This window comes from Peromyscus eremicus, chromosome 11 (assembly GCF_949786415.1).
Source record: "Peromyscus eremicus chromosome 11, PerEre_H2_v1, whole genome shotgun sequence".
Classification (NCBI taxonomy): Eukaryota; Metazoa; Chordata; class Mammalia; order Rodentia; family Cricetidae; genus Peromyscus; species Peromyscus eremicus.
This window is the reverse complement of record NC_081427.1, coordinates 52,213,384-52,240,229: the sequence shown is the minus strand read 5'-3', so window position 1 is coordinate 52,240,229 and position 26,846 is coordinate 52,213,384. Positions and strand designations below refer to the sequence as shown.

The window sequence follows — 26,846 nt, the reverse complement described above, 5'->3', positions numbered from 1 at the left end:
AGGTCGTGTTCTTATCTATAGACACAGTTTAGACACAGTTGCCCAACTCTAGCATCGTGCTCCCTCCCTGTAAAGAAGGAACTGGCCATGACTTGGCAGCCTAAGGCTTTGCTTAGCTGCTTTCATTTTCACTAGAACAACCTGTAGTTACTTTTCCTGGTGCTGGGATAAAATACTCTGACAAAAGCAGATCACAGAAAACAAGGTTTATTCTGATTTACAGTTTGAAGATATATTTTCACCGGGGCACAGGAGACTTGGTGTCTGGAGCAGGAAGTCAGTGGTCACAGTACATCAGCAGCAAGGACGCAGAGAAAATGAACAGGAAGTGGCACCAGGCTATAAAGTCTCAGGCCTGTCCCCAGTGACCCACTTCCTCCATCAGGCTCCACCTCTTAAAGGTTCCAACATCTTACCAGTGGCACCCCAGCTGGAAACCAAATGCTCAGACACATGAGCTGCTTGTAGGAGACTTTTCACATTCAGAGCACAGCATAAGCCAGGATACAGTGTCCTCTATTAACATCTGCACATGAGCATCTCCCTCTCACACTCTCCTCCACTAACATCTATATGTGAATACCTCCTCCCACACTCTCCTCCACTAACATCTGTATGTGAATACCTCCTTCCCACACTCTCCTCCACTAACATCTGTATGTGAATACCTGCCTTCCACACTCTCCTCCACTAACATCTGTATGTGATTACCTGCCTCCCACACTCTCCTCCACTAACATCTGTGTGTGAATACCTCCTTCCCACACTCTCCTCCACTAACATCTGTATGTGAATACCTGCCTTTCACACTCTCCTCCACTAACATCTGTATGTGAATACCTCCCTCCCACACTGTCCTCCACTAATATCTGTATGTGAATACCACCTCCCACACTCTCCTCCTTGTCATCTTCTTTCTCTTTAATTTTCTAAAATGATTTTACTTATCATGTGTCTGTGCACATGGACCATTTTTGATCTATCCTAGGAAGCCACCAGGATCCAATGGGATCTTCACCTTAATGATTTTATTCTTATCACCTTACATCGATCCCACCTCAAAACACAACAAAGTTCTCACTCCTTGATTCTTCCAAAGGATATTCCATTGCAACACAGGACCCTTTACAGAACACTCAAACCATAGTGGGATGGCTAATCTTGGTTGTTAAGTTGACCTCATCTGGAATCAAATAAAATGCAAGTTCTATGTATTCCTGTGAAGGATTTCCTTGATCAGGTTATTTGAAGCAGGAAGACTCATCCTAAAGGTGGCGAGTATTCTCTGACAGCAGCCCAGATAAAAGAACCTGGAAGAAGGAAACTCTTTTTTGCTTGTCCTCACTCTCTGGCAAGTTCATCTATCCTGTTGCCTCTGTGGCTTTCCTTCACTGGTAGTAGAACCAACTTTTTCATGATTAAAATGTAGACTAAAGACCAGCAGCTCTCCAGGAATCCTCCAGGACTTCAGTGCCAGACTGTCAGCACTACTGAGACAGCCAACATTCTACACTGAAAAACTACCAGATTCTTGATCACACAGTGTAAGCCAGCCATTTTTGGACTATCCAGACTACACCCTGTAAGCCAATCTCATAAATCCAGTGTATTTGGATGTATGGATATATCCATATCTATCTATCTATCTATCTATCTATCTATCTATCTATCTATCTATCTATCTACCTACCTATCTATCTATCTATCTACCTATATTTATATATTCTGTCAGTTCCAATCCTTTAGAGAACCCTGCTTAAGAGGTGAAAACTTCCCAGGAAAAGGAAATGACAGCCACAAAGGCCCTCGAGCAAGGCTATGTATGGATATTTTTCTTTCAGGATATAAATCAATCTCAAACTGACTAGAACCCTCCTCCTTACTAGATAACTTTTCTAGTGCCAGAAGATGCTATGCAGGCTGCAGGGAGTTGGGGGCAGGGAGGATGTCAATGATCTTGCCCAGTGCTGGTCCCTGCATGTTACATCACTATTCCACTAGACAAGATGTCCCCCCTGGTACAATAGTGGTGTGACTGTTATGGGGTAACAAACCTCATTCTGACTGGATTTGAAGCCACTCTACTTAAGGAAATTTCCTGCCTGGTTTTGTAATTCTCATCCAAAGCTCACGCCTAGAGAGGTCATAGACACCACTATTGTTCTTTTGCTGACTGGCCATGTTGCTGAAGGTCTTCTAAATATTACGTTTATACTTATAGACCTAGCCTACTCTCAACCTTAGTCAGAAAAGCTTCTTTTTGTCACCAGCAGCAGTCGATGTTGAGATGCATAATTCATCAAAGTGCTGAAGGTAAGTATATTAGTCAGGGTTCTCTAAGGAACAGAACTAATAGAATACATATACATATATGTATACACATACATATGAGTTTAGTGGCTTATAGGCTTTGATCCAGTCCAGCCAATTCAACAGTGACTATTCAGTCCACAAGGCTGGATGTCTCAGCTGGTCTTCAGCCTATACTGGAATCCTAAAAGAAGTAAGTTCTAACACTAGAGAAGAAATGCCTCAGCAACAGGATAGATGGATTTTCCAGTGAACGAGAGGGGAAGCAGGAAAAAGGCAAAGGCCTCCTTCTTTCATGTCTTTTATGTAGGTTGACACTAGAAGGTATGGCCCAGAATCAGGGTGGCTCTTCCCATCTCAGATGATCCAGTCAAAAAAAATCTTTCACAGATGTGTGTAGTTGGGTTTTTGCTTGTTTGTTTGTTTTTTATTTTTTCCCTTCTGCTAGCCCAGAAAGGCAGAGAAAGCACCCAGCTGGCCTTCCCCTGATGAGAGCTTTCTCCTGTGCTGTCTCATACAAAACTCCTCACACTGAATGTCCCTCCCTTCCACTTCCTGTGTGTCTCTCTATCCATCCTCCTGACTCCCTCTTACTCTCTATCATTTTTCCTATGTTCACCTCCTGTCAACTGGTTACTTGCTCCACCTCTTGACCTGTGGTTGACTTTATTGTCAGGGCCTGCCAACAGTCAGCTGGGCAGCTGGGTGGAGGTGTGTGGATTGAAGAGACAATGAAGAAGACCGAAGAGTCGAGAGGTCTGCCGGTCAATGCCAGACAGCCCCGAGTTTATTTCACAGCCAGCTTATATACAGTTTTGCAGGACAGAGTTAGAACAGTGCACAGCACAGGCATTCAACCACTATCTATCCTGCCTTGCATCAAGCAGCAGGCAGTTTCATTTTCTATCTCAATGTACCTCTGGCTGGTATCAGCAGCCTGCATCTAGCTAGATACTGTGTTCCTTCTTGTGGGCTAATCAGGACTTTCTCACAGCCCTTCAAGGAGACTCTGTGGGCTAATCAAAACTTTCTCACAGTCTTGGACCAAACAAGCCTGAACTCTATTGACTCAGAATAGACTTCAGATTCAAACTGGGAAACTGAGTCAGTTGTGGGCTCCCACACTTTATTTAATCCTATTTACAATAGTCAAGCAGAAAACTCTTGGATTAAAGGTATGAGCTAGGGCTGAACCACACCATACCTTGAAATAGGTTTTTCAAATAAATAATGCAATCTTGGGGTTCACAGTGTGATCTAATTTCCCACAACAGTATGCATATTTGAAGTATACCAGGCAGGTGCATAGTGATGTTTCAATATACATTTTGATATCATGAATCATTTTCAAGTTAATTCACTGTCTTAGTCAATATTTGTTTGCTGTGAAAAGACACCATGATGCTTGGCAACATTATAAAGGAAGACATTTAACTGGAACTGGCTTACAGTTTTAGAGATTTAGTCCATTTTCACATTGGCAGGAAAAATGGCTGCCTGCCAGAGAAGTAGCTAAGAGTTCTACAGCCAGATCAGCAGGCAGCAGGAAGAGAGAGAGAGACTAGGCCTGGCTTGAACATTTGAAACCCCCAAACCCACCCCCTAATGACACATTTCCTCCAACAGGGCCACACCTCCTAATAGTGTCACTCCCTGATGACCAAGCATTCAAATATATGAGCCTATGGGGACCATTCCTATTCAAACTACCACATGAATATATCTAGAAGCGCTTACTAGATAGAATCATATATACCAAGTACTGTGGCTTCCTAAGAAAACCATGAGGCCATTACATCACATGCAAAGATCTCAAAAGCCTCTGGAACAATAGCAGTTTTCTCTAAGCCCACTTTCTTCCTCACATTGGCAATGGATGGGAGATGGTGTGAGCAAACATGACCACACCAAGGCTGGTGACTATACAGAAGCCCTAGAAAGACTAAAGAGCATCTCTCGAAAGAGTCGTCTGCATCCTGTGCTAAAGTCGACTCGTGCTTCATCATGGGTGGGACTGACTCATCCTTAAACTGGCCATTTCTTACCTCCATCAAATACTCCTTCATACTGTGGCTTTTACAGAGATCAATGCTCCCTTCCCCACCCATTCCTGTTGACCTTGTCAATGGAGGATTCTAGGTATAAACTTGAGTGAAGCTCTAGTCTTTAGACAGGAGGACCATACAAGGACTGCTCATCATAGCTCCTAAGTTCAGTGATGGTCTGCAAGCTTTAATAAAACATCAGCCTTGGGCTGGAGAGATGACTCAGGGATTAAGAGTACTTGTTGCTTTTGTAAGACAAAGGTACGGTTCCCAGCACCCAAATGAAGACACTCAACCATCTATAACTCCAGACCCTGGGGGATTCAATACACTTTTCAGACCTCTGCAGACACCACACACCCATGTGATGCACAGACATAAATGCAGGCAAAAACACCCATCCATATAAAATAAAAATAATGGAAAAATTATCAGCCTTCCATAGTTAATAAGCAGTCTTGTATATGCAATTACTAGTAAAATGGTTTGGTATTGGTTTTGGTTTGGAGGCATGGTCTTACTATATAACCCAAACTGGTATCTCCTGGCTCAATATCCTAAATTCTGGCATTATCCCCCACCTCAGCTAGAGTGAGATGTTTTGGAAAATTGGGTTTCTAGAACCACTGGTAGCCTTTGGCTGCATCCTTTACTTCTGAATGACAGGAGAGAAGGGCACTATCCATTTCCAGAAGACAGTCAAGCATTGGGACTGAGGGTGTCTCTCCTTCACAGCATTAATCACTTTCATGTCCTCTTCATCCAGGAGCCAACTGAGCATCTGAAGCCTGGTGAGGCTGGGCAGTCGGGACACACACTGACTCAGAGCCTTGACAGTGGTGGCCTGAACTTGGATGGATTCTGGGAGATGCCTGGAAATGTTGAGCACTTGTAAGTTTGGCAGGTTGTCCAGGACTTGAAAGAAATGTCTGTACCCTTCCTCTGTAATCTTGTGGTTCATTGAAAGATCTAAGGTCTCAAGTTTCTGGAAACCTCCGCTGATTGCTCCCTTGGCTGGAAAAGAAACATTTATGAAAACAAAATCCTGAGGACTACAGTAACGGTGACAAGTTATTGGTACCACTCCCACAGCCACCATGATGAAAGTGGGAAATGCTCAACATGACAGTTTAGAGACCATTCTTTGAAAGCACTAAACTGCTGCTTGGTTGATAGGGAACCACCTGTCCAAAGCGCAAGCAGTTTGGAGGAGGCAGAGGTCAGGAAGTTGAATTCACACAGCTTTGGCTGCCATGGCAATGTGGACTTCTCTTCTGGTCTCACAGAAGGACATATGTCAAGGCAGAGCATGGCTATGGAACAGGTTACAGTTGAAGAAATTGAGGCAACAGTGTCTCCCTTTATGCACAGTACAGAAGGTGGCAGTCCTAACAGCTTGTCCTCCCACTGGCTACTACAGTGTCTTCCACCTGTAGCCCAGAAGGGACTCCCTGGTTACTGAGAGCAGGGGCTCTGAAGGAAATGGAGCCAACACTTGTTTTTCATTAAATTCAGTTGCTGCCCCTTAAGCAACTTCCATCCTAATTTGCAATTGCAACCAGTAGCGGTCAGGTCCCACTGGCTGTGGCAGGAATTCTGTCCCCTCAGGCAGCAGCTCTATCACTGCTGCTGAAGGGAACTTTATCTAGATCTCTATCTCTCTATAGAACTCAGGATTCAAATGTTGAGGTCAAATTCTGCTCCCTCAGAGAGGCTGAATCGCAAGTAGCTGACCTTCTCTCCTGGCTCATGGCTCCCCCAAAACTGCCTGTCCTTCTGCTCAGTCCCCACTTAAGAACCCTAGCTACACATGGTTCCTCCTTACTACTTCCTGTCAGCTAGTTGCTGACTCAGTCTCCTGATCCCAGGTTAATTTTATTTAATCAAACAAATGTAACACATCTTTGCATCATTAAACAAATATTCCACAGCATAAAAGAATGTAACACAGCCGGGCAGTGGTGGCGCAGCCTTTAATCCCAGCACTCAGGAGGCAGAGCCAGGCGGATCTCTGTGAGTTCGAGGCCAGCCTGGGCTACCAAGTGAGTTCCAGGAAAGGCGCAAAGCTACACAGAGAAACCCTGTCTCAAAAAACCAAAAAAAAAAAAAAAAAAGAATGTAACACATCTTAAATTAATACTGCATAACACTTCCTCCTTTTTTTCTAAATAAAAAAAGGTTTTAACTTAGACATAATAAGACTATATACAAGAAGAACAGTTATCAATTGAGGATTATTACATTCACAATGTCCAGTTCATTTGTGTCTGGCAAATTTAAAGAAAATACTCCATTATCTATCCTATCTTAGTGAATCCAAAGTTTTACACCTAATTAATTTTCTATCATAACTAAGGAGAACTATAACTCTAATTATTTTAATCTTTAATTCCATTAAAGACCCCAGAAGGAATTAATATTACCTAACAACAGAGACAATTGGCTGCCTGGACAGTCACCTAAATTTCTTCTGCAACATTGGCACATCCATCTTCAGCCTACAGGCAGAGTATCTGGTGGACTCTTCTATGAAGCAGGAATTTTGAAGGAGTGTCCTGCCTTGTATTGGCAAAATTCAACAGTCACTTTCCTGGGTGTCCTGCATGTCCAGTTTATATAGCATATTGTCAGCAGTCAAGGCAAAGCAGTTCCTTGCCCAAATGGCTAGACTTGCCATATTGAACGCAAACTCCATATGGAGTTTCTTCAATGTCCATCATTCTTTTATGCAGTAAATTGGTGCTGCCAGGAGCAGATGTGTCTCATTGTCATGAAAAACATTAGTTTAACAAAACATTTTAAATACTATATTCTATAGGTCTTTGAAGTCTTTGAAGAACATTTATCTATCTAAATATATTTATTTAACCTTGAAAACAAAGCTAATGTGACTATAAGTTTGATTATTATACACTAACTACTAACCTCATTTCTTAATTATATATTACATTTTTAAATGAGCTGCAGAAGCACAATACCCCAAACAAGAGTAGAACATACATTCAGTATAACAAAATGATTTTAAATTTATATCAATACACCAAAATCCATGCCAATGCAAAGTATCTGAGATGAATAGTTGTCTTTTTATCCTATATTCCTATACTCTCCTAAATGATAACAAACATCCACAAGCCACAATAACCAAGGACCACTCATAGCACTTCTTGGGAATATGGACATCATGTTCTCTAGACTGCTTCCTGTTGTCTGTGGAAGATGACCTCTTTAGAGGTCCCTGAGAAAATTGAGATAATGGCCAAGTTCTGGAAAGACCAGTGGTAACCTTTCTTTGTATATATATCACTGTCAAGTTTCAGAAGGTCTCCCTTGATCAAACCTGATCCATATTAACTCGGAACTAATCCACAGCCTCTTGTTTCCTGTGGAAACAAAAGCAAAACCACTTCTCCAAAGCATTTTGACCTCCATTTGACAAATATATTTTTTGACTTCCACTTTAAAGTTAAGCCATTCTTAAAATGTCTAGGCTGGTTTACTTCAGCACTCTTTTCAACCCCCTGGACTCTTAGCAGCCATCATTTGCTTATCAAAAATAAAAAAATCAAAATCAACACAATACTATATAAGATTCAGACTCCCTATGTATTTCCCATCTTACATGGCTTCTCTCTTTTATATTACTTTTACTCTCTCTTTAAAGACTTAATTATTTTTAAACTATTCATTTTTTTATGACTATACCCTTTTTCTTTTTCTTAATCCTATGCCCATTGTAAAACACACTGGAACCATGCATTTTTTTTTTCTGTCTGGACCTCTTTTACTGCATATCTTTTAGCCTTTTTTTTTTTTTTTGACCATGTGAGCAAACTTTTAACTACTAAGCTACAGCTGGGTCTTCTGTGTGGCTCTGTTGACTGGCTCCACCCAATTCTAGGTTTGTGAGAGCCAAGCCTAAAGTTTGCAGCATTGTCAGAGGAGGTTCGTTTGACCAGGAACAACCCCTGCATTCAACTCTGGAATGCCAGTGCCATGCACTGTGGCAGGCATTTTTATGTAGTTTTTTGTTTCCATTTAGCATGGAAAAAAAGGTGTTTATGTGCTCTGCTGTACAGCAGAACTTCTTAAAGGAGCCATTTTTTTTTCTTTTCAAGCTTTCTCAGGCCCTATGGCCATTGAAGCCCCGCATTGGGTGCCACTATGTTGTTGGCTGTTTTTTACTTTTTACACTTTGCTCTTTGTGGGCCCGCCACCCAGCTCCCAAATAAATCACACAGAGGCTTATTCTTACTTATGGATGCCGCCCTTACCTTGGCTTGTTTCTAGCCAGCTTTCCTTAACATAAATTATGCCATCTACCTTTTACCTCTGGGCTTTTACCTGTCTCTATTTCTGTATATTTTTTCTTTCCTTCATATTTTGTGTCTGGCTGTCTAGCTGGGTAGCTAGTCCCTTCTTTTCTCTCTCCTTGATCCTCCCTTCCCAGATTTCTTCTATTTATTCTCTCTGCCTGCCAGCCTCGCCTATCCTTTCTCCTGCCTTGCTATTGGTCATTCAGCTCTTTATTAGACCAATCAGGCATTTTAGGAAGGCAAAGAAACACAGCTTCACAGAGTTAAACAAATGCAACATAAAAGAATGCAACACATCTTTGCTTCATTCAACTAATGGTCCGCAGCATAAACAAACATAACATATCTTCAAATAATATTCCACAACAACACATGGTGAGTTCTCAATTAGCATGGACCCATCACTTTGGAAGTGAAGGTCTAGTCCAGCTTCAGATTTGTTTTTAACTGCCTACCCACTTATCCATAATAAGGGAAAGGCTAGGGCTGATGTCACCCAGAATCATGTAGTAGCTTGAGTTTAAAGACAGAGGCCCCCAAGAAAGTGTTTCCACTGTGTCCTTACAGGATCTTCTGTGATACAGGATCCTCAGTCCCCGAATGGAGACTTTTCTGGAGACTCTCCATATGGCACTGTACACTTATCTCCTTCTGTGGTGTATGCCAGTGCTGTCTCCTAGCTGTGAATTTAGACACTGGCCAGGAGTAACCTGTCAGCTGTTCATTGAAAGATGGACACTATTGCCGTGGTGAGATGGCTCAGCAGGTAAAGGTATGTTCTGGGCATGCCCTGAGCTTAATCTTTGGAATCCACATTGTAGAAGAAAACTAAAAAAATTGAGCTCTGACTTCTATATACTTGCCACAGTACATTCTCCCCCTCTTTTTCTCCCCCCCCCGTCTCCATAAATAAATACATGAATAAATAAATATTTTTGAAAGTCTTAGTAAGGTAGGCATTTTAAAAGATATTATTTTGCCGGGCGGTGGTGGCGCACGCCTTTAATCCCAGCACTCGGGAGGCAGAGCCAGGCGGATCTCTGTGAGTTCGAGGCCAGCCTGGGCTACCAAGTGAGTTCCAGGAAAGGCGCAAAGCTGCACAGAGAAACCCTGTCTCGAAAAACTAAAAAAAATATATATATATATATTATTTTGAGGCCAGGATGTGTTGACCCATGCCTTTAATCTCAGCACTCAGCAGGCAGAGGCAGGCAAATATCTGTGAGTTCAAGGCAAGCCTGGTCTACAGAGTGAGTTCCAGGATAGCCAGGGCTACACAGAGAAACCCTGTCTCAAAAAATTATTTCTAATTGTATGTTTATGGGTGTTTTGCCTACACTACAAACATGCCTACTGTCCACAGAGGTCAGAAGAAGGTGACAGATCCCCTGGAACTGGAGTTACAGCCAGGTTGTGAGCAGCTGCATGGTTGCTGAGAATCAAACAGGAAGTCTCTCTCTTGAGGCTGAGGATTTTGTAGAGGTAAGAACATGGCTGTCTTGTTCTGTTTCTCTGATCTTTCAGGTTTCACCCCAATATCTGGATCTGGTATTTTTTTTATTATTAATAAGACCTTTTAAGATTCATGTTACGTTTGTCTGCCCAATGTGTTGGCTCAAGTTTCCACCTCAATCCTGAGAAAACTTAATAAGAGATTCTAAAATGGAACAAAAAATAGCTTCCTACTTCTCATGTCTCATGTCTCATGCGGGCTGTGGTATAGAAGACTCCATGGTACAGAAATGCCTCAGTATTTGGGCTTGAGTGCAGCATGATGGATTCCTGAACTGGTATACAGAGCTGTCTCCATGCTGCACAGCATGCTGCATGGTGGATTTGGCTTTTACTCATACAGACAAAAAAAGGGTTTATGGGCCAGCTGCATGCTGCCTGATGGCAGCATGGACCCCAGAGTTGGCCGGGTAAGCATGACTCTCCTGAGTACCTCCACCATATTGGGAAGCTGAGTAGATGGAGTCAGCAGCCAGGGCTGCCACTTCAATCATAGCCATGCTGTAGTTTGCAAAGATCAGAAAAGGATTATAGATACACAAAAGACAGATTCAGACGGAATAAACCTCTTAATGGTTTACAGTGTATGTTAAAAATGTGCATAGACTTGGAAGAGAGAGGAAAAGGAGTATATGTAGTTATATAATGAAATAGATAGCTTTAAAAATAAAGTCTTCAAAGAGATCATAAAATAATATAAAAGTTAAGCCACGTAAAGATGAAAATTACACAGAGAGTCTGGATTGTGTTGTCTTTGGAATTTTTAACTGGAAAGACACATTTGATTGTAAAGGGTGCTGAGTTAAACCAATATGTGTATTTTAAAGGTATCTTGACTTCAAAATTCATGTCTAAGGATACGTTGCTTTGGAAAAGAGGTTCTGCTTTTGTTTCCACAGAAGATGAGAACCTATGGATTGCTTCCAGGCTAATATGGTTTGATCAACCAAGACCCCCTGAAAGGTCTCCAATGACACCATGACCCAGATAATTCAACATCCAAAATCAGCTTCAAAGCAACTGGCTGAGACGATGCATCCTCACAGACTATTTATTACAGCCAAGATTTAACTATACTTCTTAATTTTCTCGAGATTCCCAATCAGCAGGAAGTAGTAGGAGGCACTACACCCAAATTCCCAAAATATTGTTTATAAATATTTATTTTTATTTAGAGGGGGTTTATTATAACTGCAATCTATTTCTAAAGAAGAAAAAGGGATATTATAGATATGATAGGATGAAAGGGTAGATTATTGAATCTACTTTTAAAGAGTAACAACTTGTTTAAAATGTTTTACATTGCTATAAATTTTAGTTTATTACAAATTTAAAGTTAATTTTGTTATACTATATGTATATTCTTACTCTTGTTTAAGGTATTATGTTTATGCAGCTCATTTAAAATTGAAATATATAATTAAGAAATACAGATTAATAGTCATCTAGGATAATCAAACATAGTCATGTTAATTAAGTTTTTTAGATATATAAAGGTATATTAAATTAGGTAGGTAATCTTCAAACACTTCAAAGACCTACAGAATATGGCTTTTAAGATGTTTTAAAAACTTAGACTTTTTAAACAAGGAGACACATCTGCTTCTGGCAGAATCAGTTACTTCAGAGAGGATGATGGACATTGGAGAAACTCCATAAACTTTCTTTATGGCAAAAATAGCCATTTGGGCAGAAAACTGCTCTTGCCTGCACTGCTTGATAATATGTTGTATAAACTGGATATACGGGACCCATAGGAAAATGACCACTGAATTTTGCCAAAACAAGGTAAAATGGTCCTTTATGTTCCTCCTTCCAAGAGGAGACTGCCAGACATTCTGCAGGACACAGGGAGAATCAACTGAAAAACTCAAGACCTATAGGCTGAAAATAGGCTCCAACATTGCAGAGGACTTCGAGTGACAGTCCAGACAGACAGAGGTCATTCTAGATTTTTGGAAGTTGCTTACAATGCACTTCCTGTTTTATTAGGTAATATTATATCTTTCTGAGGTTTTTGGTGGAGCTGAAGACTAGATAGTTATAATTATAGCTTTCCTTAGTCATAATAAAATATAAATTTAGGGGGCTGGAGAGATGGCTCAGAGGTTAAGAGCACTGGCTGCCCTTCCAGAGGTCCTGAGTTCAATTCCCAGCAACCACATGGTGGCTCACAACCATCTGTAATGGGATCTGGTGCCCTCTTCTTGCCTGCAGGCAAACATGCTGTATACATAATAAATAAATATTTTTTAAAAAAGATAATTTTAAAATTTTAAACTCACAAAATAGGACAGATGTAGAATATTTTCTAATTTTGCTAAATATAAATAGACTAGATATTGTAACTATAATTCTTGCTAGATAACCGTTTTGTTATACATAATTTTACTATGTTAAAATTAAAACCTTCCTTTTTGATTAGACAGAGAATGGGAAGTTTTGTGGGGTATCTTTCAATATGCTGTGAATATGTGTTGCTCTGATTGGTTGACAAATGAGGCTGATTGACCTATGGCAAGGCAGCTTAGAGGCAGGCAGGAAATCCAAGCAGAGATATGGAGAGAAGAAAGGAGAGTAGGGGAGAAATGCCAGCCTGCTGCACAAGGAGCAACATGCCAGCAGACTGGTAATGCCACAGCCATGTGGCAAAACATAGATGAATAGAAATGGGTTATTTTAAGATGATAGAGCTAGCTAGCCATTTACCATACAGTTTGTAATTAATAAAGGCCTCTGAGTGATTACTTTATAAGTGGTCGTGGGACTGCACATGAGAGATATGTCCCGACCACAGGCTGGGCGAGACATAGGAAATCTTTCAACTTCAAATGGACACAAGTTTATCTCCTCATCTGGTAGACTCTACACTTACTTGGATAACAAAATTTTCAACAATGACAACAGGAAAATTGATCCAGTTCTATGTCTCAGCTTGTTGCACATTTGTTTACATATTGTCAATATTCAATTGATTAACAGTGGATCTTCCAGGGGTATGAAACACCAGGCAGGCGTCAGAACACAAAGTTACTGGTCCACGGTGCAGGGGTAGAGCACTGGTCCAGTGTGTGTATGTGTGTGTGTGTGTCTGTGAGGCACTGAGTTCAATTCCCAGAACTGGGGAACAAACCACAAGTGGATGGCTTCTATACCCCCACTAAAACAAAGAGGCTGCTGACTTTTCCAGTCAGAACGGGATGAACCTATCTGCAGAAGAACACGAGATGAAACAGTGTGGTGGTGAAAATGAGGAACAGTTTGGAAGACTTTCCCATTCTAGACATTTGCAGTAGACAGCTCCAATGATGCCACTGCTTCCACACAAGGGGAAACCCTTTCCTGAGGGAAACTCACCGATTTCCATCACACTGTCATCATCCAAGGTGCGGTGAAAGGCAAGAACTCGGAGACACCGAAGCTGCAGACACTGCCGGACAATCAGTTTGGCCACTTGGTGAATCCCGTCCCCACTGGGAAGGAGCAGTTCCTCCAGGTTCCTGAGAGAACCCAGAGCCTGTGCTGTGGGAGACACCACAAAGCCATCCTCAGTAGTAGTCCCATCATGAGCGAGCAGCTGATGACCTAGACCTTCTGCAGTCTAGGAGGCCCCACCTAGCAGGGCCCTCCTTGTCACTGTGCTCTCCAAGGAAAGGAGAAGGGGTCAGCACACAGCTGCTTCCTGCTGCTGTCTGCAGCTGGTTCCTCCATCCTCCCCAACCTGACTCTCCACACAGGTCCAGGCTGCCTTTCCATTTCTGCTCTCTCTTCTAAAGCAGGGCCTCCACTGCAGGTCACTGCCCTAACTGCACAGACTTTGGCCCCCTCCCTTGCTGTCCCGCCTCCTGCCATCACTCTGAGGACATCCACCGGCCTCATTAAAGCCTTGTCCACTGCCCTGACAGACTTCCACCCCTCATCCAATCTTCCTTAGCATGATACTCTGTAGATCACAGGATGACTAAGTCTCTACTTCTGTGGCCTCACAGAAACTAATTAGGAAGACTTTCTGGCATGAAGCAATATTCCAGATTTATCTTAGACTTTCCCCTTCTCAGTTCTGGAATAAAGTATTTCTTCACAGTGATTGGTTTCTTTAGGAAAGGTAGTATTTAGAAATCAAGTCTAGAGATTTGGGCAGTTGGCTTAGTGATAAAGGGCTTCCCTCGCATGCTGGATACCATGCCAACACACACACACACACACACACACACACACACACACACACACACACACACTGAGCCTTGTTTGCGCCGCCTTGTTCATCTGAAAGCAAAGCAAGGTGCATTTCCAGCAGCTCCACCTGACCAGCCATCAAAACCCAGCTGTGGGTCTTGTTCTTGCCACATCTGTTCAAACAGCAACTCTGACCTGAAATTTCAATCTCAGTGTGTACCATCTGCCAGTGGTGATATTACTATTCACAGGAAATAGGAATGTTGCATTGGGCCAACTGGTTGATGTGTTTGTCTTGGCAGTCTTGAGACAGAGTCTCGGCCTGTCATCCAGAACGGCTAGAACTCACAATTCTGCCTCATCATCTCAGTGCTGGGATCACAGGCATTTGTTACCACTCTTGGCTTCTAGGTGATCATTCTTGAATGGGTTACGTAAGACATCTACCCACTGAAAGAAATCACACTAGGTCTGTGTACAGAAAACTGTTCCAAAGCTTTAAAAGGAATGAAACTCTGATCATTTGTGTGTTCATTACTACAACCACCATTTCCAGCCTCTCGGGAGACTGCACTGAGGAACGTGTGTCTGTATGACTGCAGATAGAGATGACTGTAGATGTATTTAGAACCCTCTAAGTTTGTGGGTCAGAGCAGGTGAGACAGCTTGGGGGAAAGGCAGCCGCAGGCATGCCTGACAACCTGAGTTTGATCCCAGGAGTCCATATTATGGTGAGAGAGAATGACTCCCACCTGCTGTTCTCTGACTCCATGCACATGCCACTCACAGCTCCACACATACACAGAAGGTAAATGCACAAAACTACACAGAAAACTGTGAGTCCACAACAATATTTCCAGTGTGATTTTCTTTCTCTTTCTGACATTTATTTTGCTGCCCAATCTGCTGTACGAGCAGAGCCTCTTAAGCAAAGCTTCTCAAGTTTACTTTGTCACAACTTACAGACACTAATTTATTTTAAAGGGAAAATATATGGGGCTGAAGAGATAGCTCAGTGGTTAAGATCGCTAGTTACAGAGGTCCCAGGTATAGTTAGTGCCCAGCACCCACATGGTGGCTGACAACCACCTGGATCTGGTGGATCCCAATCCCTCATCTAACTTCTGTGTCCCCCAAGCACATATGGGGTGCACAGACACACACAGAGGCAAACACTCATGCACATAAATCAAGAATAAATGTGATGCTATATTGTGTACCCTAACAAAGCTTGCCTGAGGATCAGAGGACAGAGCAGCCACAAGATTAGACATAGATTCCAGACAGTGGTGGCACACACCCTTAATTCTACCACTCGGGATGCAGAGATCCACCTGGATCTCTGTGAGTTCAAGGCCCCCCCCCCCAAAAAAAAATACATTAAGAAACACTGTTTATAAACTTACTAAACTTTTCTGATGTTTCCTTATCTGGAAACTGTTGGTCTTCAAGATTCAATATCTTCAAAGCCACAAAATTTGGCAAAATGGTGACTAGAAAAGGGAAAATGAAATATAGTTAGTTCAGATACATTTCCTGTGGCACAGAGGAATACCATTGAAGTAAGAGTGTTTCAAAAGTGATGAAAGGTAATATAATATTCAGATTGAATTACTATGACTAAGTAGAGGAAACAATTCTGAAAATGAAAAGGTTACATGGTAGACACAGATGCACTTCATTGTTGTGAAATCACTCACTGAAGCCAGGTGCTGTCACAGTTTCTGTGACATCAGCAGCCTTTTAATTCTAGAGTATTTAATGACTTTTTTGCACAGGAGCATCTGAAGTCACAGTTGTAAGCTTATAGTTCTTACCAAATGGCATGGCTTCAAAGCATCGTCCAGAAAACTCAATCTCTCTGAGTTTCTTGCAGGAAGCAAGCACAGTCATGAGAGACTCACAATTCGAAAAGAAATCACATTTCAGGTGGAAAACTTGAAGATTTGGAGAGTTCTGGATGAATTTAACTGGAAAAGATGAAGGATATTCAGAAATTAGAGAAGGTTACGAGTTCCTATCCAGACTGGCCTCTCAGTCCATAATCTCCAGCCACACCATTAAACAGGCAGTAACGCGGTGATCTGGTGCTCGGGCCATGTTGGGCGTGTGCTCAGCTTCTGCCACTGACTAGTGAGCAGAAGACCTGGGACAGGTTCCTGACCCTCTCTGGATCCATTTTCTCTTCTCCATATTTCATCTTCAGCATCAGCATCCTGATGTCTCTGTGTTTGCACACTTCCCTGACGCAGCAGGAATTCTGTGCAGAGTCACATAAAAGAGGGGGCAACTCTGAAGTACAACTTGAAGAATACGTGACCTTATTTATTTTGTCTATGTGTATAGGCTATGTGTGGGGGTCATCCTTGTCCATGGGACACATGCGAAAGTCAGGGCAAAACTGGGAGAATTGTTTCCTTGCACCATAAGGATCTGTGGGTTTGAGGTCATCAGGCTTGGCAGCAAGTACTTTTACCTGCTGATCTATCTCCACAGCCTGCAAAATATGTTTGTTTGTTTCTTTTGTTTCAGACAGGGTCTCATATTGTAGCTCAGGCTGGTCTGGAAATAGCTACATTTCCAGAGCTAAGCTGGCTTTGATGTTGTGACAGTCCTCCTGCCTCAGCCTCCCAAATTCTGGGATTACAGATATGAACCACCATGCCCCGCTCCAGTCCACTTTTCACATTTCCTTAGTCCTCAGTGTTCAGGGTTTAACAAATTAAGGATCTGATGGTGCCTGAGTCATTTTGCTAAATGACATGTTCTAGAAAGATGTCTGCACAGCTGTCCATCAACAGGAGGCTGGGATGGAGAGAAATGGAGAAAAGGTCCAGGTTGCCCCCAGTCAGATTTCCTCCCTCAGCAGGCAATCTGCATAGTGCCACTAAAACAACAGCAAAAGAGAAGAACTCCACACACTGCCTTGGAGAGGAAGTGTGCTGGGAGTTTAAAGCTCAGGCCCTGGAGTCACACCTTCTCTTTTCTTAGCTGGATAAACCTGAGCAATCGCTGACCTCAGTTTCCCCAGCTGAGAATCAGCAATAATCATGTGTCTTCTCTCACACAGTGGTCTGAAGAGTGAGTTAGTATTTGTGTAGAGCTCAGAACAATTCAAGTCATGTTAGAGACTCAGGGTTACAAATGAATGTCTGTCCTCTTAATGAGGAAGAGTGCTGTTCTCACACCTTCCCATGGACATGGTTTACTCTGTCAGGCTCACAGAAGTTTTAACTAATGATTGTAAGGATTTGGTCCTTAATTAAGTCCTTAATTATGTCACCAGCCTTCGCCGGCTTCCCAGCCTAAAAAGCGGGTGGGCTCTCTGTCCTCTCTCCTTTCTGCTCCTTCCCCCTGTCGGTCTCCCTCTCTCCCTCTCCCCCCCATGTCTCTGTCTCTCTCTGTCTCTCTCTCTTTCTGTCTCTCTTTCTGTCTCTCTCTCTGTCTCTCTCTCTCCCCCCCCAATAAAGCTCTAAAAAGGTAACCATGGCTGTGATTCTTTTAATCAGCACGCTCCTCCGCCAGCATGGCTACCACGGGTGGCGACCAGCTACGAGGGGCAGCGCCGTGGCATGACCAACATTGGTGCCGTGACTCGGATACACCACCGAGCACCGAGGACCTGCTGACTGTTGCTGCTTGCCACCTCTTCCCCCATCCAGCGAGACCGCGAGATCGCGAGCGTGCACACATCCCTCGCAGCCTCCACTGGACCCCCACACCGCTACCGCCATGATTCTTCACCACAGTGAGTCTGCTGTTCTCGCGGCTGTAGTCTGAGCTATATTCTTTGCGACGGACACCCTGGGGGTTGTCCTCGGGCCATACTAGCAACGGCACATTTTTGTTTCTGACGAGAAAGTAAATGCTGTCTTGGTCTACTTGGTCTACTGGGTGGACCAACTGCAGTACAGCCACAGCCCTCACGAGATCCCTTGACGAAGAGGACTCGTGACCTGAGCTAGTTCATGGATCTCTCTCCACTCTTTGGGGATGCCCGAGATTGTAGTCTGATCCCGGTTTGTTATTTTAATTTTTTTATTTTTTTTCTCTCGGCTACAGCCAGGGGACAAAAGGGCGGATACATTGGCGGATAGGGGCGGGCACCGGTAAACCTGGCCTCATAACAGCGTAAACCTGGCCACATAACAGAGTCGCAGGAACTTCTGCCAGAAAACGGGCAAATAAGAGTTACTTTATCTCCAAGCTTTCTGCTAAAGTTCTAAACCCTTCTCCTTCCCCACTTCTGCGTCTCCACGTGCAACCTTTTCTGTCTGACTTTCTGCTGGCGGTGGGTAGGCTCAAATGGGCGGGCTTAGGCGGACTTGCCCTAACTCACCTTAACTCCACCCACTCATTCTCAAACTGCCTTGAGAAGCACAGACGGGTCTGGAAGCGGCTAAGATCCATACAAATAAGTTTACAGTAGTCAGGATGGCTCTTAAGCCAAAAAAAAAATCAGCTTATAGCCTCAGACAAGTCTTCTGGAAAGTATCGGTTTATAGTCTGCCTACTGGCAGATCTTCCAAAAGCTGTCCTTAAGCCATCAATCAGCAGGAAAAAAAAAATTCAGGACATAGAGTAAAATCTGTCTCTTGTTCCCCAGACCTCCCCGACTAAAACTTAAGCATCTGGAGAGCAAGGCTCCTGACCCCACAGGCAAAAGAGTCATCTGTGGCATTTAAAGTGTGCCAGGGAAAAGATAAAGTCCAAAAACAAAATTGCCAAGTACTGGCACTCGCTGACTCCCAAAAGCTGTTGGGTCCCTGTTTTAAGTGAGGAAAAGGCCACAGGCTAGTGAATGCCCTGCCAGGCCATCAACAGCCTTGTTAAAAGTGCCGCCTAGAAAGACAAAGAGTCAGCTGACTGCCCCCAGGAGCCAAGATGCATGGGTACATCAAGCTATGACCTCCAGCAGATCTAGGCTACAGACATGGCAGGGAACCCAGAACACAGCAGGGTTCTTTCCTTCTGGACACCAGAGCCACTGACTCAGTCCTGGGAGTTTTGGGATGCCACCTCTCCTTTATTGTCGGGTACAGAGGACAGCCTTACCACCTCACCAGATTTAATTACACTTTCAGAGTTACTTAATGAAAAAAGATTTCCACCTAAAATAAGAGCTCATTGCTTCACTCCAGATCCACTGCCTATGTTTCTCACGTGCATACAGACAGGGCCCTGATCGTTGCCTTGTCCCTAATTCCAAAAAAAAATTCTCATGTACCACAAGCTTTTCTCTTCCCAGTTCCCTGTTCTAACTCACTGTTCAGCTAATGGTACAGGACCACCATAGAAGCAGAGTCCAGAGATCATCAAGTAAGACTGTAACAGCTAAAAGGTATTTACACCCCGAGACCCAAAAGCGTCTGGGCACTACAAAGACTTTAATGTAAACATCTATTACTATGAGATGCTTTTAACAATTGATCACCTGTCTCCTAGATGCTGAACTAGTAAAGGAAACAGGTGCTTTAAAATAATCTGTCTCTGATAAAGCTTAACATGTTTCAAAATCCAGATCTACCTCAGATAAATGTCAACATAAAATAATAATGATTCTTTTATCTCCCTAAGTTTTTTTCTGTGTCACCAGCATCTTGTCAAACAAAAAGTTCCCAGCCACAGCCAAGAGGGATACATGTCTCCAGAGCAAGGGATGGCAGACAGCATCCCACAACGCCTGTCTACCTCAGAAAACTCCCCTTCTCCATTCCCTCCAGAGCCAACCAACGTCCAAAAGTCAGCTGGAAGCAGTTTTTGAGAGAAACGACACCCCTAGTCCCATCTACCTGCTTTCTTTTTTTATTATAAGGGAAAGTTATGTGAGGATTTGGTCCTTAATTACGTCCTTAATTACGTCATCAGCCTTCACCGGCTTCCCAGCCTAAAAAGCAGGTGGGCTCTCTGTGGGCTCTCCGTCCCCTCTCCTTCCCGCTTCTTCCCCCCCCCCGTCGGCCCCCCTCCCCCCTCTCTTTCTGTGTCTTTCTCCCCCCCCCCCCAGTAAAGCTCTAAAAAGGTAACCATGGCTATGATTCTTTTAATCAGCACGCTCCTCCGCCGGCATGGCCGCCGTGGGCAGCGACCAGCCACGAGGGGCAGCGGCGGCAGCATAACCAACAACAATGACTTAATGATTCTAACAATTATTAGCCAAGTAGCTTTTCCAGCTGACACATGAGCTGGGACATCCAAGCGCCATTCTTACCCAGTTTGGAGAGGTCAGACTCTGTGGAGGTTTGGATGGATAACTTCTCCATGTGGTGGAGGTTTGGGAAATCCCCAGGGATGATTGAAAGCACATCTGGCATACCATCTAGTCTCACAGACAGTTCTTTCAGGCTTGAGAACTTGTCCAAGTTAGCGAAGAGTTGATCTGGAAAGTAGCACATCGTTTCCATCACTCATGTGTCCCAGGAGGAAGTTCTCAAGTGTGCTGTGATTTTTAGATATTTTCATAACAAAACATCTCAGAGATCTTAACATCTGTTTAGGAAGCACATCCATGAAGCACCTGATGTCTGCAGCATCTGCTGGTTGTAGATTATAGGGGAAGGATCTGATACTCTCTTCTGGCCTCTGAGGGTACCCACACATACATGCACATGAACACAAACACACACACACACACACACACACACACACACACACACACATTCACAGTGAAATAAACATTTTTTTTAAAAAAAAGAAATCATCATAAAATCTATACAAAAACAAATATTGCTTAGAGCAGTAATTCTCAACCTTTCTAATGCTACATCCCATTAATACAGTTACTTATGTTATGGTAAGCCCCCCAACCATAAAATTATTTTCGTTGTTACTTCACAAGGCTACTTTTGCTACTGTTATGAACCATAATGTATGCATGATGGTCTTATGTGACCCCTGTGAAAGTGTCATTCAACACCCTCAGGGGTCCTGACCTACAGGGTGAGAACTGCTGGCTTAAAGAAGACATAAATATTATTTACCCATATTAAAAAGTCTTCTCTGGAGAAGCTAACCCCTCTCCTCTTTCAGGCAGCCAGGGTGCGGATGATTCTCCACCATCGTCTCACACACAGGCCATCATTTATCAATAACAAGCAATTCAAACTCCATTATTAATGACCTTCAGGAATGAATACTGATGGTAACGTTTTCCTAGTTTTATCTGAGTTACTTCAAACCCATTCTATGATTCAGGGCCTGTCACTGAATTATACACTGTCCCAAACAGTGAAAGTACTTAGATCTCTTCTGTCAAGGCACATTTATGATCTTGTGCCTGAGAAGTTTCATTCATCTAAAACTAGGAATAAGAAAACACGGTGTCAATCAGAACAGTTATGTGACACCTGGGGATACCTGGTAACTGGTTTGTCCCTGAGACCTCAAGAGACTGCAGGGCAGGCAGGTCGAGAAGCAGCTCCTGTTCCGCTGGACTGAGCTCCAGTCTGCGCATGGAGCACTTGGTGACCGAGGTCTTATTCAGCTCTAGAGCTGGGCGGATGCTTTCAAGAAAGCCACTGCTGTGGTTCAAATGGAGTTCAATATTCTGTGATGCCAAGAAGACTTCCATTAGGACCCGGAGAAGTGCTTGGTCTGCTGGACCCATGTTGGCCACTTCGACTTCCAGCCTAGGAATCTTGTACGGCTTGGGGGACAGTTTCCAGTAGCCAGCACTGATGTTGGGTGGATGCTGGGTTTTGTCATTCAGAAAACTTCTCATTTTAGCTTCATTTTCAGCTATATTTTTCTCCCATTCCTTCATATGTTCAAAGGCAGATGCATAGTCCTCATCTATGGTTGGTGGCTGTAATGTTTCAAAACATTTTTCCATGACTGAGTAACCTGCTCTGGGTTGCATTTTATTTCCATTTATGGAGACTTTTACACTCCTCAACAGTAGCAGGCTTTCTGGGTGGTCCCCAAAGTACTGTAAATTCAGTACATTCAAAGCTAGTGTTCTCCCTCGAAGGAACTGCAAAATAAATGGAGAACATGCAGCCACCGTGTTGCTTTCATAAGCAAAGTTTAGAGCAATGCTCAATAGATGTTCTGAAACGAATAAAAAGAAAGCTTCAGGAGATACCTGCCATAATCCCTTAATTAACTGCATCATCCAGGAAGTTTCTGGATGGCGCTTCACATAATCCTCATTTTCAGACATGTTCTCCAGCGACTCTTTATCATGCACCAACTGAAGCAAATGAGATACAATTTTTGGCCCTGCCTTTGATGAAGGGTGGTTATAAACATACTTCAAAAAATTGTTGTAGGCATTCATAGCCTTCAAGGGTGAGTTAATTTGCCTCAAATAATCAAGTGCCAGATCTTGGTCTTCCTGCCTTTCTGAACCTAGGAGCTCAGTCAGCCTCATGGCAGCAAGAAATTCTTGGAACAAAGGACTTAAGAACCGATAGACAGGTCTCAGTCTCTGGGCAGAAAATTTGCTCATCAAGCAGGTGGTCAGATCTTCATCTTCATCAACACCTGCTTCTGAGAGGTCATCACTACTAAACTCAAAACAAAATGAAAAAAGGCCTCTCAAGGCCAGCTGGCCACATGAGGATACAGTGGCCTTGAGAGGCTCAGGTGTAGCCTTGTGTTTTAAGGAAAGGTATTTCATATAGGACTTGAAAGCTGACACGTCATGAAAGGACTGGTCAGAAGGATTTTGAAACCAGTCAGTACAGACTGCTGCCATAAAGAGAGGAGTTTTGTGAATTCCCTGTAAACCAATACTCATTCCAAAGTAAACCATAAACTCTAGCAGACGTGAAATATTGTGGAAGAATAATTTTCGTAATACAGAGATAGTGTTATAGAAGGGAAACTCTTTGATCTCTAGAATTGTATCTAGGTATGGGCGGATGTTCCTGGCCCTGTTTGTATGGACAGTGATCAATAAGCAGGTTCGGGTCAAGTAGTTTCTTGTAATCAGGGTTTCTATGGCTTGGGGCAGTGAGTCCATCCCATGGTAGTCATCCAACAGGAACAGCACCTGGTGTTTTAACTGCTGGATGATGCTGCTCAGGCCCACTTCACTAATGCATCCTCCTGCCTCTAGGAGTTGGGCACAGATGATGTCAGCCAGCCCCTGGTCTGGTCTGGTGGAACCCAGGGAGATGTAGAAGACCAGCTGGAACCTGTTCAGCAGGGGACAGCATCCTGATGCCCAGAGAAAAGCTGTTTTCTTCAGGAAGGTTGTCTTCCCACTGCCAGTTTCCCCCTCCACACACATGACGGAGTTGAGATTGCTGAGGACCTCAGGAAGCATCAAGGCCTCTTGCACCGGCCTGCTGATGTGCTTTGAAACCATGGACAGGTCACAACCAAGCAAGTGGTCAGTGCCGAGGCCGGAACACACCTCTGGCAGATTCAGGTGGCGGAAAGTGGCCTTGGTGTAGGCTCCTCTCAGCTGCTCACTCAGACTCTTTGCCTCTTGAAACCACTGGGCTGCACTCTGAGCCAGGTCTGTGGAGAGGAGGCCGTCACCACTGGATGGACAGTCACATCCTTGAACTTCACTCTGATTCTGATCTCTACAGAGGACAGATACAAAGCTGGATGCAGGTGCAGGTTCCTGGGCTTCACTTGGAACAACATCTGTGGAGGGAAGAAGGGAGACCCAGTAGGAAATGTATTCAAGCCTCTCAATCCTAAGGCTGTGGTGTCTTTGTTAAATTTTCTTGCCTGTCTGCTATGGATAGATTAGGACTTTTCTCAATGTCCATAATCTCTGTTTGAGATCCTCTCAGACTTTTTCATGGCATCAGAATATGGGATCATGTGTCCAAGGCCCTATTTGACCTGGGGACTTACACATAATGTGTGCTTATTAAGAATACTCTGGGCCAGGCAGTGGTGGCACATGCCTTTAATCCCAGCACTCGGGAGGTAGAGGCAGGTGGATCGTTGTGAGTTTGAGGCCAGCCTGGGCTACAGAGTGAGTCCCAGGAAAGGTGCAAAGCTACACAGAGAAACCCTGTCTTGAAAAAACAAAAACAAACAAACAAACAAAAAAGAATACTCTGGCATCCTAATCTCCTATTTAAGACCCCAGGAATCCGGCTTGCTGCACGAAGCCTTTAAGACTGGCTGGTTTGGATCTCACACAAGGACCTCTGTCAGTAGTTCTGCATTCTCTCTCAAGATGTCACAGGAATGCTGACACTCTCTCACCCACAGTTCCCTCCATGTTAGTGCCCTCCTCTACTCCTTGGACAATTATAAATATACTTTCCTTTCAAATCCTTACGTACAAATACACACAATCCCATGTTGCTTTCAAGTTCTTACCGGCCACCGTAGAGTGAACAGCCACTGGATCCTCATGATTGCTTTCACCTGTGGTGCTCTTTGAAAGAGAAATCCTTCATTAAATCAAAACTGCTCTTAAATTAAGATTGGGTACGATATTATCATTGACAATATAATCAATATTATCAGTCAAATTGATAATACAATCCATCAAAACCCAACATCTTCTAAACACAGCCTACACTCAGTGCTGATTGAAGGAAGGAGTGCTCTAGATAGGAAAGAATAAATCTCACACATCTGCAAGAGTTGTTCCTAGACAGTACATGCATGGGATATACATCCTCTCTATGGGGGAGTGCTGTGTGGGTGATCACAATTGTAGAGTCTAGAACAAGAAAGGTCCTGCAGAAAGCATTAAGCATTGCCTCCATCCTTGATTATTAGTAACTATGTATGTAATATCACATACTGCATGCATACACAGGTTTTTTTTAATATTCTTTTTTCTGAGACAAGGTTAAAAGACTATGGGGATCCTCCGTCCATTTCCCAAGTGCTGGGATTAAAGGCATGAATCCTAACACCTGGCTTCAATGTCTTGCTTTTTATTTTTGCTTCTGTTTTGAGACAGAGTCTTGTTTAACCTAGACTGGGCTCAAACTTAGTATGTGTCTGACCAGGACTTTGAACTTCTGATCCCCCTTCCTCCACCTTCCATTGCTGTGACTCCAGGTGTCCCCACCACACCCAGTTTGATCAGTGCTGAGGAGACACAGGACTTCATGTGCACCAGGCAAACACTTTGCCAGTTGAGCTGTATCCCCAGGGACTGCAATGTCATTTGAAAATGACAAATACAAGAGATTAATCAACTGAACCGAGTTGCTTCTCTCTTCTTTCCCTTTCCTTCCCTCTTTTTGTTTTGTTGTTTTGTTTTTTGATAAGGAGGCTCATAATTACAGGCCGCCTTAAACTTACTGCCAGCCTTGAACTCATGGCAACTTCTGCCTCAGTCTCCAGAGTTCTGGACTTCAGGCATGGGGCATCATGCCAAGCTTTGTTTCTTTTGGGGGATGACAAACAGTATACTACCATACTACCTCCAAGTGAGGAAGTGTGTGTGACTGACTATTCAAATGATAGTTTGTATCCCTGAGAGATGTAGGGTTCAAACTATTATCTGGGTTACAATTTTGCTAGGCATCACTTTTGTTAGGAAACCCATCTACAGGCCGAGGATGTAGGTCAGTTACAGAGCCCTTGCCTGCATTTGATCTCCAGCACTACAACAAATAAAGCAAAACAATAATAAAAAGTCAGCTGTGTGTGTTGGCACACAGACCTACAATCCTAACACTTGGAAAGGTAACGCAGGAGGATCACAGATTCTAGGCCAGTCTGGAGTAAGTAGTAAGTTCAAGGTCAGCCTAGACCTCATACTGAGAAGCTGTCTCAAGCAAAAAACTAAACAAACAAAATGAAATATACCTCAAAGATCTCTCAATACCAAGTAGGAGGTCAAGCCTACTGTCTAAAGATCACAGAGGATCCATTGAGCTCAGATGTCAGTCAGGTCTAAACTAGAAAGAGTCTGAAGAATCCCGGTAGGAGAAGGGATCGCACATGCGTAGAGCTAGGTATTGTCTTCTGTTCACTGTGAAGTCCTGTCTATAGCCATCAGATGGTAGTTGTTAGTAAATAATTGTGTAATTCATTTAATTCTGTATTGACAATGGGCAATTGCTGTTCAAAACAGTGTTCAACCACAAGAACATGTACTGCGAGTCAGAGAAGGGGGCAGTGTCCATTACCATGGCCTCTGGAAGTGCACAGTGGCTCTGAAGGTCAGGAATCACTTCTGCAGAGGACTTCAGGTTTTGGAGAAAGAGACAGCTAAACAGAGAAGATCAAAGTCATAAAACAGTTCCATGCAAATAAGCGTTTGTATTAGGTTTTAACACAGACACAGAAACAATAATGAAGTAGAAAGCTAACGTTTTCAGCGACTCTATTAGTGTTGTATTATGTAAGACATTCACAGCTGGGTGGTGGTGACTCACAACTTTAACCCCAGCACCTGGGAGGCAGATGCAGGCAGATCCTGTGTGTTCGAGGCCAGCCTGGTCTACAGAGTGAGTTCCAGGACAGATAAGATGACACAGAGAAACTCTGCCTTGAGGAGAAAAAAAAGATATTCACACGTTGACTTTCAACAACTCAGTGCATGTGGTTT

The 26,846-nt window shown here is 43.3% G+C and overlaps 1 protein-coding gene across 2 annotated transcripts in view; it reads right to left on the bottom strand.

The window, feature by feature from the left end:
• Positions 1-3,098: 3,098 nt before the first annotated feature.
• The window catches only part of Naip (NLR family apoptosis inhibitory protein), a 50,691-nt gene continuing 26,943 nt past the window's right edge, over positions 3,099-26,846 (bottom strand). Inside the window, exons 7-15 of one of the 2 annotated variants that reach the window (XM_059276527.1) lie at positions 26,425-26,506; positions 24,650-24,707; positions 21,713-23,824; positions 20,568-20,735; positions 16,177-16,329; positions 15,766-15,852; positions 13,541-13,705; positions 9,670-9,671; positions 3,099-5,364 (exon numbers count right to left, since the gene is read on the bottom strand). In XM_059276527.1, the coding sequence (XP_059132510.1) occupies positions 5,005-5,364; positions 9,670-9,671; positions 13,541-13,705; positions 15,766-15,852; positions 16,177-16,329; positions 20,568-20,735; positions 21,713-23,824; positions 24,650-24,707; positions 26,425-26,506 (3,187 nt within the window). In that variant the 3' untranslated portion in view covers positions 3,099-5,004. Of the gene's footprint in view, positions 5,370-9,669; positions 9,672-13,540; positions 13,706-15,765; positions 15,853-16,176; positions 16,330-20,567; positions 20,736-21,712; positions 23,957-24,649; positions 24,708-26,424; positions 26,507-26,846 lie in introns of both variants that reach the window. The other variant, XM_059276528.1, reaches the window with a different exon arrangement.